At 35.9% G+C, this 14,289-nt stretch overlaps 1 protein-coding gene across 1 annotated transcript; it reads right to left on the bottom strand.

The window, feature by feature from the left end:
• Positions 1-380: 380 nt before the first annotated feature.
• Positions 381-941, bottom strand: LOC146903669 (uncharacterized). Its single transcript, XM_085725044.1, has one exon. The coding sequence runs from the start codon at positions 939-941 to the stop codon at positions 381-383; it is 561 nt and encodes a 186-aa protein (XP_085581170.1).
• Positions 942-14,289: the final 13,348 nt, after the last annotated feature.

The raw sequence follows: 14,289 nt of genomic DNA, 5'->3' as shown, positions 1-14,289 counted from the left end.
CTCTTCATACTCCTGGCACAACATTACCTGCCTCACATATTTCTTTCGCGACGAACTTGACTCCCCTCCTCCGGCGAAGCCGCCTGAAATAGTGTTTATGGCGTGTCTTTTTTCGTCGTTCACTTCCTCCTTTTTATGGTCCGTTTTTTGTTTATTCTCGCCCCTTCTGTCCCTGACATACCCTCTTAGCTTCCCACTTTGTATTAGTCGCTCGATTTCTTGGCGAAGATGAATGCACGAGTCTGTGTCGTGTCCTCGTACCTTATGATATTTGCACCATTTGTCTTCATCCCTTCCCATGACGGGGCTGCGGGCTGGCAAGGGCTCTGGGATCAGCCTTGCTTCGAAGACCTCCTTCATGATACGCTCTGGCCTAGTATTTAAGGGCGCGAAGTCCCTTTGAGAATACGGATTGAACGGTCGCCTCTCCGGCCTTCTGTAGGGGGCCAATCTCTGCCAGCTGTTGGTTGATAAGGTCGCCGTTCTGGATTGCTTGCGCGCTCCTTGGCGTCTCTGGCCTTCTTTTCTGCGTTGCTCTCCTCGCCCTTGATGTAGCATTCTGCCCTGGCTATAACTTCTTCCATGGAATCCGCAGGTTTCTGGGCTAGAGACTCGTTGAACTGCCCTGCCCTTAGTCCGTTTTGGAAAGCTCCTACAAACACTTCCTGGTTGGGGTTGATTACCTTGATGGTTGTATCGTTGAACCTAGCCAGGTAGTCTCTGAGGGATTCATTATGCCCTTGTCGCACATTGAAAAGGCTAGTTGCTGGGACCTTGCGATGTCGACTAGCGGAGAACTGTTGTATGAGTTTTCTGGTCATGTCCTGGTAGCTGAGGATGGAGAACCGTGGGAGATTCATGTACCAGCGTAAGGCGGCGTCAGTGAAAGTACCTGCTAGCAATTTGCATTTCAGAGAATCGGGAGCCCCGACAACCGCCATGCGTGTATTGAAGGCCGTGACATGCTCCATGGGGTCGTTCTTTCCGTCGAAGGTGGATAGGTGGGGCGGCTTGAAGCCCTCTGGAACTGGTGCGTCCTAAATTTCAGTGGATAATGGTTGTGGTTCAGGGTCATCTAACTCGCCATGGTGTGATTCTTCTTTTTCCTCCAGTTGCTTTTGTTGCATGGTCTCCATTGAGGCCTGAAGGGCATCGTTGTGATCCTTCAGTTGAGCGAGTTGGGTTCGCATGGATTCCAATTCTTCGGCTGTTGCCATGATGAGAGGCTTTTCTCTAAATCGTACGTGAGGTGCGATTTAGGTTGGTCGAAAGGGGTTAGGGTTTCTAAATCGCAAAGGAGTTTTACGATTCAAAGGTCTAGTTTAAGGGTTCCTGAATCACGATTTGCGATCCAGAAACGTGGTCAAGGTTAGTTTTACCTTTTTCCCACAGACGGCGCCAACTGTACTTGCAAAAAAGTACGGTAAGGAATACTAGGATTCTAGGGTTTAGACTGATGATTAGATGCCTTGAGAGTGCTCTCAAGAGTGGTATTTATAGCCTGCTATGGGCTTGGGCTTCGGTTGCTTGGTTACCAAGCAACAGGGGTATTTGTGTATTTTGGGCGGGTGCCAGAGGCTTCCAGAAGTTTAATGAGGCGGCGCCCTTTAGGGGGCGCGCCAGGGCTCAGGAATCCTTCTGGAGGGCGCTCAGGCCTTTCTGAAGGGCTTAGAGCCTTTTTTGGAGGGCTTCCACGCCCTTAGGAATATGATGACGGTCCATACTGTTAATCATTTACCTAAAGCAAAACTCTCATGCCATTAATCTCCAAATAACATTTCACAAATCCATAAAAAATGATTATGTGCAAAAGCAAATTGCTACATAGCAATAGGAATAACATACTAGTAAAAAAATTGAATATTTTTTTTAGCGATTGTGGCCTTTGCCAAACCTTCTTTTAGGGTGTGTTTGTTTCCACTGATAGAGGGAGGCATGATTGTGAGTGGAGAGAAAGAAAATGGAAAGGAGAGGTTTCCATAGTTTGGAACACGATAAAAAGGCATAGGAAAGTAGCATCATTGATGGGGCCCATGCTAAAAATGTTTATGCGCCGGGTTGACCAGAAAGTGGGGAGGAAAACCATTTATAATATGAAAAGTCACAAATGCCCTTGCTTTATTACTTTTATAATAGGGTTTTGCTACAATACACCCACTCATTTTCATGAAAGTCTATTTTAGCAAGATGCACCTTTTCATTTATACTAAAATACCCATTCCAGTGCTCTTTCAAAAACTTAACACTAAAGGACACAAATGTAATTTATGTTTAATAATTAATTTTTTTTTGTTTTCTCTTCCACCATGACCCTCTCACGCTCTTTCTCTTTCCTTCAGCCACTTCTCTCTCCATGTTCAGGGGCAGGATGATTAACACCATCATTAATCGGAATTGGATTTGACAAAACATGAAAATTGAAACCTCAAGGGCTTTCAATAACACACAAGATTTCCCTGTTTGCAAATGTAACAAATAAAATCAATCATAAATCCTTTCCCAACACATTGACACCAACCAATTTTAGAGGGGTCACCGTTCTAAACACTGACGGAAATTTCGTCGGAGTTACAGATAAATTCAATTGCCACTAAGACGGTAGCCGACGTCGAAATCGGCTTCAAGGGCGGCTTACCAAGATGGTTGCGACGATAAACACTGCAGCATAGGTAAGGCCGAAACAGTTTTTGTTGATGAGAACGAAAGGGGGAAATAAAGGCGTGAATTATAGAAGAAAATAAGTCATGGGTTTTCAAGGATTTTTTTTTAACCACACAAGCAGCTTCATACGATTTCATGATGGAAGAATAGCAAATCTCAGGGAACATGGAGACAGGCCAATAACAGGAAAGAGAACGTTGGTGGAAGAGACAAAAAAAAATTGGAAAAAATAATTAATTATTAAACGTAAATTACATGTATGTCCATTAGTTTTGAGTTTTTAAAAGAGCAATGACATGGGTATTTTAGTCTAAATAAAAAGGTGCAGCCTGCTAAAATAGACCTTCATAAAAATGAGTGGGTCTATTGTAGCAAAACTCATATATATATATATATATATATATATATATATATATATATAGAGGTTTGCTACAATAGACCCACTCATTTTCATGAAGGTCTATTTTAGCAACCAACACCTTTTCATTTGGACCAAAAGACCCATGTTTTTGTTTTTTGGGAAAATTAAAATTGAAGGGTACAAATGTGATTGTCATTTATTATTTACTTTTTCTTTTCTTTTTACGAGAACATTAAAGGTATGTTTGTTTCAAAGGAAAGAAAGTGATGAGGAGAGAAAGGTGAGGGAAAGAAAGAGTTTCCATTGTTTGGAACTCTCTAAAAAGGGTAAGGAAAGAAAGAGTTTCCGTGGGACCCACGGCAGAAATCTTTCCACCCATATGAGCACGGAAAGCTTCAAGAATGCAAGTGCTTTGTTTAAATACCCAAAATGCCCCAACTTTTATTATTTATTCTTTATTCAATTTATTATTCAATTGTTGTCTTTTTTTTTTAAAATTGCCTACTAACTTCTTTTTCTTTTTTTTTTTAATATTTCACTGCGTATCTTTTTGTTAGTACATACTATTGCTTTACGTCATATTTTATTTTTCCATTAAACTATAGACAATTTGTTATATATACTAACAATTTTTGTTTAAGGGTATTTATGTGAATTACTAACTTTAGGTCTTTCTTTCCTCAACCTTTCTATTCCACTTTCTCCTATACCAAACAACTAAAACAATCCTCTTACTTTCTACTCTTTTTCTTTCCCTAAACAATCTTTCCTTTATCATTTTTTCCTTTCACTTTCTTTGTGCATCCAAACAAAGTCTAATGGTCCTCTTCATTCTCTTTCTTCCTTCTCTTCACTATTGGTATCTCTGTTCCCTCGCCACTTTCCTTGAAAAAACTTGATTTTCTTTAACCTCAAAAACACGTCATGGTTAGCTTCAGTCGCTGCCGGCTCCGCCACAGGATTTTTAGCTCCGCCACACAACATCTTTTTCGCAGTTATTCATGTAACAGTTTTGGGTCAGATAATTGCTTCGCCTATTTGTGGAGTTTATTCTTTGACCCTTATCATGATATATCAATTTCATTAAGATAATCATCTACCAAATTACCATTGCAAACAAAGGACCCGTCTTAATTTAGAAATTGAATAATTAAATTTGGTATTGGCACTCTAATCTAATAAAGTTAGCTAGTTTGAAACTCACATATGTTTTTTCATTATGTTTTTTTACAGATCACATGTTTGTGCTGCCAATACAAGCAGTATGCTCATTATGCCAATACAAGCATTAAGCATATAGTATTCACGTGAATGGAAGTGATGAGCGGCAAATACAAAAGAAAAGAAGAGAAAACAGTGAATAGAAGGAAGAAAGAGATAGAGGAGAACCATTAATCTTCTCGTAAAAAGAAAAGAAAAAGTAAATAATAAATGACAATTACATTTGTACCCTTCAGTTTTAATTTTCCCAAAAAACAAAAACATGGGTCTTTTGGTCCAAATGAAAAGGTGTTGGTTGCTAAAATAGACCTTCATGAAAATGAGTGGGTCTATTGTAGCAAACCCCATATATATATATATGTGTGTGTGTGTGTGTGTGTGTGTGTGTGTGTGTGTGTGTGTGTGTGTGTAAGTAAATACATATCAATTTAATATGTGGGTAGTTATGTAATTTACTAAATTTAACATTCTTTTATTTTAATTTTTTTATCTTTCTTTCCTTCCTCTTTCTCTTATACCAAACAACTAATAAAATCATCTCACTTTCTACTCTCATTCCTTCCTTTCAATATCTTTCCTTTCACTTTCTTTCCTTCTACTTTCTCTGATCAACCAAACATAGCCTTAACTCCGTATCTAGATATGAACTATGTTGTTGACTGTTGAGGCATTTGAATTAATGAATGTTATGATGTTTCTCACTTCCTAGTGGTGTGTGCCATATTGTAGAATCCGGATGGTTATTTTAACAATCCTGATGCTATTTGTCAACATTATCATCATGATTAAAAAATCCTACCTCTAGATAGATCAACCATACACCCAATCAGTTGGTGTCATTATATACAGTGACACATTTCCCTTTGACCATTCATACAATTTCTAAAATATTAGAGTAGTCTTTTTGTATGAAAGGTCAATGATGGATGCACATTGTAGAAGAAAATAGAAGAAGAGAATGTGAGATGGAATGATAATTTATGAAGGATGAGTTGGTATTTATAGGAGAGGTGGCTTCTAAACACCAAACTAGTTGTAGTGTACTACAACGAGGAAAAACCGAATCTATTTAAGGTTCGAAATGATGTCACGTTGTGTAGGTTGAAGGATCGGCTGGACAAAATCAATCGTCGACTCACCCAAAGAGACATAAGGAGTGGGGACAATCTTGAGTATCGACAATCATCGAACGACTCAACTGGAAGCATCCAGTTCATCCAAATGAAGCATATAGACAACGACAAAGAACATTGTTCTCAAGATTTGGTTAGTACATTACTAAAGAACTAATCGAGTTAGATGCTTCCTTGGTCGGATCTTTCAAATATATTTGAATTTTTTTTTGATTCGGTCTAGAACATATGAAGAAATTAGGGATCTCTAGAGGAACCAGATTGAAGAAGATAGTTTGGTTGATCTTTGATCTATTACGTTTTGTTTTATTATGTGTTTTACGTTGTCGAATTATGTCGTTTAATTTTTTTAATGTATTTGAGATTGTTATATTTAATGTATGATGCTGGAATTAAATTGCATGTGTTAAAACTTCTACCAACCTTAAACATTGTTTTGGACCGAGTAGAACGCCCAATCCCATGAAGCCAGGATCAATCCCTTGAAATAAGGCACAACGTCTTGAGTGAGAACACTAGTCGCACCATCGCACTAAAACACGTCCACACGCTCTCTGCACGGTACATGTGACCTTCAACGGCTCCCTGATGAGGCACCGCATTTCACAAAAGTTGTTAGCATCTCCTTCTCATATATAAAGGTCACTTAAAGTCAACTTCAAGGTACGATTCATTTCCCACACATTTTTACACATTTTTCCTACTCGGACTTGAGCATTGGAGTGCTAACGTGAAGACTGCACCGCCTCCGTGTTATAACACCACACGCCACCGTTGCCTTTATCCGTTCATTACCATACAAATCAAACACAGTATGGGATGGTTCAGATTATATAATATGATCCTTCTTAAAGTGTGGATGGTGGCATTACATTAAATGTTTGGACGGTTTGTGGTGTGTCAATTGAGTTTAAACATGTTTCCTTTGATTGTAGTTACAATCCAGGAACATTTTATGGCTATAAGTAGTCTTGCATCCTTCAACATTTTCATTCATTCTTCACTTTTCATCCATTTTAATTTTTTTGTTGTTGCTAGTTTTAGCCATGAGTGGTTTATGATATCATGGTCACTGCTGATCATTCATATGATCCCTAGAATTGCTTTGCAGTTTTTATGGGGATCGTACAATGGTTAGAAGAGACATTTGATATCAATTAAATATCCAATTATGGGTTTTAACATGCTTCGGATTGTATAATTTGAAACTCCCTCTATAAGAGTTCGGAGTATATAATCTGAACAAAGATATTTTGATGGGAAAAAAATAGAACGCTTGAGAAATGCATAGGGTGAAAAAAGTAAAAGAAAAAGAAATAATAATGAATGCTAGTACTTAGCCCAAAAGCTATGTTGGTCTTGAAGCAGAATTAGTTAGAAGCAAATCTTGTTGTAATTGAAATTAGGATTTTCTTTTTCTGCCCTTTTCTCTTCTAGCGTACCCTACTCAGGTTATAAAATCCAAAGTAATGAAAGGTTTCTAAAGGTTTTTTTTTTTTTTTAGGATTTTAGAGGGTGTTTATTGCTTTTAGGATTATAAAATCCAAAATCTATAGGACGCATCTATAGGACTTATATTTATCATAGAGGCTGACACATTCGGCAATTGTTTTGGAGAGAGTGGGTGCAAGTTTTACTTTTTGTAAAAGTTAAATTGTCGACATGTTATGTAAATTTGGCCTTTAAAAAAAAAATTGTTCTGTATTCACACATCTATACAAAAATAACTTAATTTGTTGAGGGAAAAGAAATAAAGTTGGTGAAAGATCACTTGTTTAGGAGTAATCTGGTACTCATTCTTTGGTAAAGTTTTAATCTAAGCTAAGCCGATGGGTGGTATTCAATTAAATGTGCATATCCAATTAAATGTGCGCGTGTCCAAAAGAAAATTACATTAACATTGATTTAATCCATTCTATGGTACCTCATTATAATTGGAACAAGGATCCTCTCTATATATAAAATTAAATGGGATTGCGATTAAAAAAGAGATAGACATAAAAAATATAAATTATTTTTAAATTTTATAATGTTTTCAGTTTTTTAAATGGAAAATATCCTAAACGGAGAGAATCTTAACTCCTACAATTGTCAAATGATGAAACTTTCGATCATATTTATTCCATAAGAGAGGTAGTCTACTCCCTCCGTCTTATTTTGTGTATTGTTTAGTGAGGATATCATGTGAGGAAGTATCACAAAACATACGGGACTAGTCAAAGTTTTGGCTACTCGAATCAAAACATAGGAAACCACATTTACTTGTAGCTCAAGAAAACTCAACTTGTGAGTTTAACAAAGAGGGTATCAAAGGATGTCTACAATATTTTTCTGAACAAGAGATTTCTGCATTATAATAATATAGCACAAGACATCATCCTAAGCAAAATCAATGTTATTTAACTATGGGAAATGTTAACTAGTGCCTCCGGAGCACTAGTTAAAGAATTATAAAAGGAAATATTTTTTGAAAGATGTGTATTTTGCTTTTTGAAACTTGAAAAAGTGTTGTTTTTATTGTTGACTTTGTTTTTTCTTTCCATTTTTACCTGCTTAACTAGTGTCTCGGGGGCACTGGTTAACATAACCCATCTACTACTCCGTCTCACAATAATTGTCACTTTACCATTTTTTATTTTTCTCAAAATAATTGTCACTTTAAAATACTAATGCTTATTATTATTTTCCATTAATATACCCTTATTTATTGAATTTCATCCAACTTAACTACTCCACTAACTACAATTAATAAAGGTGTTTTAGTAAATGACACTAATTTTACTATCAAAATCAACCCAACTAATCATTTCCTTAATAACCGTGCACAAACCTTAAACGACTATAATTTAGAGACGGAGGGAGTATTGATAATCCTATTTTTTTTAAGGACAGGGATGGAGTTGGGAATTTAGCATGGGGGATCAAGTTTAATAGTATAATTTAGTAAAGAAAAAATAAATTTTAAAATGCAAAACATGTATAAAAATTTAAGAATTTATAAAGTATATTCAAAGTTAATATTGTCAAACAAATATAGAATGAACCAACCATTACTTCTGAAATGGTATTCGTTGTGGTTGCATACATTCAAAATCATCAACTATAATATATTAGGTAAATTTTTCCGCAATCTCATATTCAAAATATACAACCATTTAATCTTTGATAAAATCATATTCCATCTTATTGCATAGCCTTGTTTTTATAATTTTCATGGCTGAAAATATTATAGCATACCAGTATAATTTTTTTTATAGAAAATCTGGGGGAAATCGTGGCCATTGTTGGTCACTATTCTAACTTCGTCTCTGTTTAAGGGTGTTTGCGATCAAATTAACCTATTTTATCGAACTAATGTCAACTCATCCTCCTTGCCCATTGAACAATGGAAGGACATCTATACTAGTTTTTCAAGCACAAAGCATCCTTGATCATCTTTGAGACACACATTCCAATAACAAAATAACTAACCTTCTGCTAATTTTATTCAAAATTGAAATTAATAAAATTTTATTTAAGCTCTACAATATCCTAACAGAGATCAAATAGAATTGTTTTATTATTTATTGTAAAATAAATATTTTTTAATAAGAAAAATCTATTTAAACAAAATTGATTATAATAGTTTAATAAATTATTTTATCTTCAAAGATAAAATTTAATGAAAATATAATAATTATACTAAAATTTTCCTGTTTATTAGCTTAAGAAGACATAATCTTTTAATTTTCCTTTAACCTACTAAATATGACAACAATACCGAGCCGCCCTTATTGATTGTCCTCTCACCATACTTATATAAAGAGCATGAGTATCAACTATCCAGTATAAAAATTCAGCACTATTACTTTTCTCACCCTATATGTTACTCGCGCGTCTTGTAATTTTTCTAAAATATTATTCGAATTTTATAATCCGAATTTAATTCCCAGAATTTTTTAGATTATAATCCGAAAATACCTTTTACCAGAATTTAAAAACACTTTGGTTTATTTTATATTATTTAGATGCCAAAATCATAAAATAAATGCAAATATAAACAAAAATAAATGAACAAAATTGATACACATAAAATCTCATTTTATTATCATATCGATACATTTACAATAAGGTATGTTTCTTGTCTAGGGAATGGGGTAAAACTAAATCTGTTTCAGAAGAAGATGGAGGTGATGGGGTAAAGCTAAACCAGTGGAGTAAAGCATTGAGAAATAGATGGTGGGGGAGAAGGGGGATTGGGGTAAGATATGCTTCTTGTCTAAGGTGAAAGAGACCTTGATGATCAACCTTGCACCCAAACAAACCAACATGACACCCAGACAAATCACACTTCTTTGTAGTGCGTTGTCATCCCAATTGATCGTTTATACAATCATTGAGTTACCAAAGTATCTTATTTTTATGAAAGGCCAACGATGGAAACACATTGTTGCAAAAGGATGAGGAGGAGGGGGGGTGTGAGATGATGGTATGAGAAATGGTGAAGCTTTAGAAGGTATTTATAGGGGGAATGGGTTTTACCAACCATTAATGATGGTAAAAACCTTTGAAAATGTGTTTTATGTGGTGCTGACCACCGGCCAAAAACATTAACTTGGTTCTGATTATATAATCTGAATTCCTACCTTGTGTTTCGAATTATATAATTTGAATTTATAGGGGGAATGGGTTTTACCAGCCATTAATGATGGTAAAAACCTTTGAAAATGTGTTTTATGTGGTGCTGACCACCGGCCAAAAACATTGACTTGGTTCTGATTATATAATCTGAATTCCTACCTTGTGTTTCGAATTATATAATTTGAATTTATTTGATACTGGGCGTGTAACATCCCGCTGTTCAGCAATAAGAATTTTACCCATCGGATGTATCAGAGGAGAGAAATCCTTCTTGTTGTTTATATGTTAAAATTGCCATGAAATATGTTTATTAAAGTCTATATATGTTGCTGGATGTGTATGGTGCATTGCATGATCGAATTGGATGAGTTTTGGATCAAAATTGCAAAATTTGCACCACAGACCCGAAGAAACTCGCTAATAGCGAAATAATTTCGAATGCACATCAAGTGTCGAATGCACATCACATCCTAAGGTTTCCAAAGGAAAGAGCATGGACAAGCATTAACGGAATCGATTCGGTTTAAGGTGGATTTGGAAGTTAATGTGTCAAGAGTTAAGAAGGAGCTTAGATTAAGAGTTTAGAGGTTCCGGTATATGGAATGAACGTTACGGACATGGAGACATGGAGTAAGAAGTTAAAGCGGTAAAGAGTTAAGTGAAATCACAAGATTCTCGAATTTTGTGAAGTTATGAGTATCCCTCGAATATATGTTTTGCTTGATTAACTTGCTAAGGCTCATCACGATGATTAAAATTATAAGGTTTACATGTTTTAGAAAGGTATACGCATATGGGTGATTGGAGTTGACGTTCTTGAAATTTAAATGGAATTCTGTAGGTACCGGTCGGTCATGAATCGCGTACAGTAAGCTAAATTCACTTGGAGCAAGATTTGATGGCATGGTTGTGTTATCAACTCGTTCTTTGAATTTTATGGTAACGACTAGGTGTCTTACATACTTTCAAGTGCCACATACTGTTAGTTAATAACGATACTTGTTCAATGTTTTCTTAAAGATCGTATGGAATGTACGGATTTTTGCTATGAAAGTCTCTATTAGCTCAATTTTCGCTAATAGCTAAATTTCCAGAACCTGCCCAGAAAAAGTTAGCTAATAGCGAAATTCTCTGAATTGGCCAACTTCCTTTTGGCTTGTTGGCCCATTTTAGAGCCGGTGGTGCAATCCGAAGCCTTTCTTTCATCGATTTACAACTTGATAACCCTAAAACAACATCTAATCCATGCACATAACATCAAACGATTCTTGAAATGGAAATCATGGCAAAATTAACATATACATCAAGAATGGTATAAGAAAGTTTAAGCCGAGTTACTTGGGTAGCAATGAATTAAGAAAGGGAATGAATGTAAAGCCTCGACATAGTTTGTCGAGAACTATAATGATAGCATGAATCCCTATGTATGTTAAGGCGCAAAGTGTATTCTCTTCGCACATGAACATGAATGATCAAGTATGTAGTTTACCGCTAATCTGATCGACCCCGGATCCGAGGTAAATGAGAAAGCATGTATAGGTTAGAAACCTTTCATGAATGATTAAGATTATGATTATAATGAATGATGTAGGTGCCATGTCTCTTGTGATCCACACTAGGTTGGATCTCAAGGGGTTCTCATCATGGGAACGGGATAAGCTCCGCAAGGGGGTCCCGCATGTCACTGAGTAAGCAAGACATAGGTGTCGTGTCTCTTTTCATCCACACTAGGTTGGATTTCAAGGGGTTTCCACTAGGAGAAACGGGATAAGCTCCGCAAGGGGGACCCACACGTCATTGAGGGAGTACGATGTGCCTTAGCTAGGTTTTCATCGGTTATGTAAGGGATTGTACTCGGGGTTACTCCACCCGGGACACTCCATAAAATGAACCAAGATAATGATGTTTGTTCAACGCTAACATAATGAATAAATATGACTATGTATGATTATGATTATGATTATGATATGTTAGCCATGAACAAGTCGAGCAATAGAACAAGATATGAATGATATACCGATGACGAACTTTGGTTTCCCTAATCGTCCGGTTTAGGACCGTGTCATGAATATGTTTTGTTTAGGCCTCGATGACGAACTTAGGTTCCCTTAAACCGCCATGACACGTATGATGTTAGCAAAGACCTATGACAGGTAAGATGAACCTATGACAGATCTAGTATGCACAACCGTCTAGGAAAGCATGACCACACACGTATAATCAACCACACACGTAGACACGTGGTGATCGTAGGTTTCCCCCAAGGTTGCCTATAGCCTAGGGTTAGGTGGAACTCACTGAGACATTATGTCTCATCCCAATCCTTTTTTTGTTTCAAATAAACAGATTGCTATGGCAAGCCAGTGGTCGGAGGGATGTTTCAGCAAGTGCTCGTTCGTACCCGCTGTAGGATGATATGGATTTTAAGGATGCATTTATTATGTTTTTAGACAAGTTATGTTATACTTTTGATGTACAAACTCTTATGGATGTATAAGATATTCGTTTGAAATTTTATTGTTGTAAATTTTAATGTATCCAGTACTAAAGATAACGTACATATGCTAAACTTTCTAGATACGTTTAGTATGGGTGTTACAGGGTGAAAAATGAGAGAAACTACGTACCTTATGTAGGGTGAGGGACATTTCAAATTATATAATCTAAAACATGATTTTTTTTCTGTGGTCCACATTGCACCGACAGTTTCTGTGGTCAAGGACGCCGAGAGACCTCTATAAATAGGCGTCCCTGTTTTCATGACCAGAAACCACACAAAAAAACCATGGAAAACGTTGTCTTTGATCCAAACACCATGCTAGCTACAGTTTATTACAACGGGAGAAAACCACCCCATCTGTTCAGGATTCGCGCAGATGTCACCCTCTCCGGATTGAAGGGTCAGATGGATTAAATCAACCTCCAACTCAACTACAGGACACATGGAGGGTGAATGGTGTTGAGTATCGACTGACTCATCCAGGAGTGTGCGGTTCAGCCGGATGAAAACGACGACATGTTCTCGATCTTTGGTCAGTACAGTACTAAAGGGGCAATCAAGTTGGACGCTTTGTTGCTCAAATTTGTTGAACAAATTCAGAAAAGTTTGATCTGACCCTGAAACTATGAAGAGATCAATGCACTAATGGACATGCCACACGAAGACATTGATTTAGATGATCTGTGATGATGTTCTATGTTTTATTTAATTACGTGTTTTATGTTGTTTTTATTACGTGTTAGTTATAAGTTGTTGAATTAAGTTGTTTTATTATGTTTTAAATAATATATATTATTTAAATTTTCATTATGTTTTACTTTACACCAAAGATGTTCATTTAAATGCTAAAATAATTTCAATTCAACCCAATTTTATAGGGTGTACGTACATTTCGGATTATATAATTTGAATTCAACTAGGGTGTAAGTACAATTCAGATTATATAATCCGAATTCATTCAGCATAAGATTTTTTTTTATGGTCCACATTGCACCGACAGTTTCTGTGGTCCACGATGTCCATATACCTCTATAAATAAGTGTTTTCGGTTTTCATTACCAGCAAAACACACAAACACACCAAAGAAACCATGTAAATTTTTGTCATTGTGATGAGGATCTTTCTCATGTTGTCGTAAATAAATAGCTCTATATTTGATAGCATGATGAAGATCTTCAGCATGTTGTCAAAAATATATATATATAGATAGATAGATAGATAGATAGATAGATACAAAGAGGTTCTAACTCTTTATTTGAATACCAAGAGGTTGCTCTCTATTTGATTACCAAGAGGTTGCAATGAGCTAGATCTTGCTGCCTTGGCGATATAAATATCTCAGTTGGCAAGGCAGTATGATCTAACTCAAAACAATTCTCTTGAAACACCTTTTCCTTCATCGTTATGTTGCAGATCTGATTTCGAAGAGGTTCTTATGAACTTGATTCAGTTGGCCTGTCGATCGAATTATGTTAGTTGGCAGGCCTGCAAGATCATGTTCAAAAACACATCTTCGAACATTGTAATGCCCGTTTTGATTATTTAATTATTTTAATGAGTTTTAGAATATATTTATATGATTAGTGTGATTTATATGATTTTAGAGAAATTTATGAGACGTTGTGACTTATTTTATTGTTTAATAAAATAAGATTCGAAAATAAAATAAATATTAAGTTGTGGGGTTATTTTGTGTAGAAATATATATGTTATTTAGTGTAGAAATATATTTGTTATTTTGTGTGGAAATATATATGTTATCTGGTGTAGAAATATATTTGTTATTCAGTGAA

Source organism: Medicago sativa, chromosome 7 (assembly GCF_051527215.1).
Source record: "Medicago sativa cultivar Bolivia chromosome 7, Bolivia_mono, whole genome shotgun sequence".
Classification (NCBI taxonomy): domain Eukaryota; kingdom Viridiplantae; phylum Streptophyta; class Magnoliopsida; order Fabales; family Fabaceae; genus Medicago; species Medicago sativa.
Note: the sequence above shows the minus strand (reverse complement) of the source record. Positions and strands in the feature narration are given on the sequence as shown.

Coding starts and splice junctions, on each gene's coding strand:
- LOC146903669 (XM_085725044.1), bottom strand. CDS start 941: ATGGCGGTTGTCGGGGCTCCCGATTCTCTGAAATGCAAATTGCTAGCA.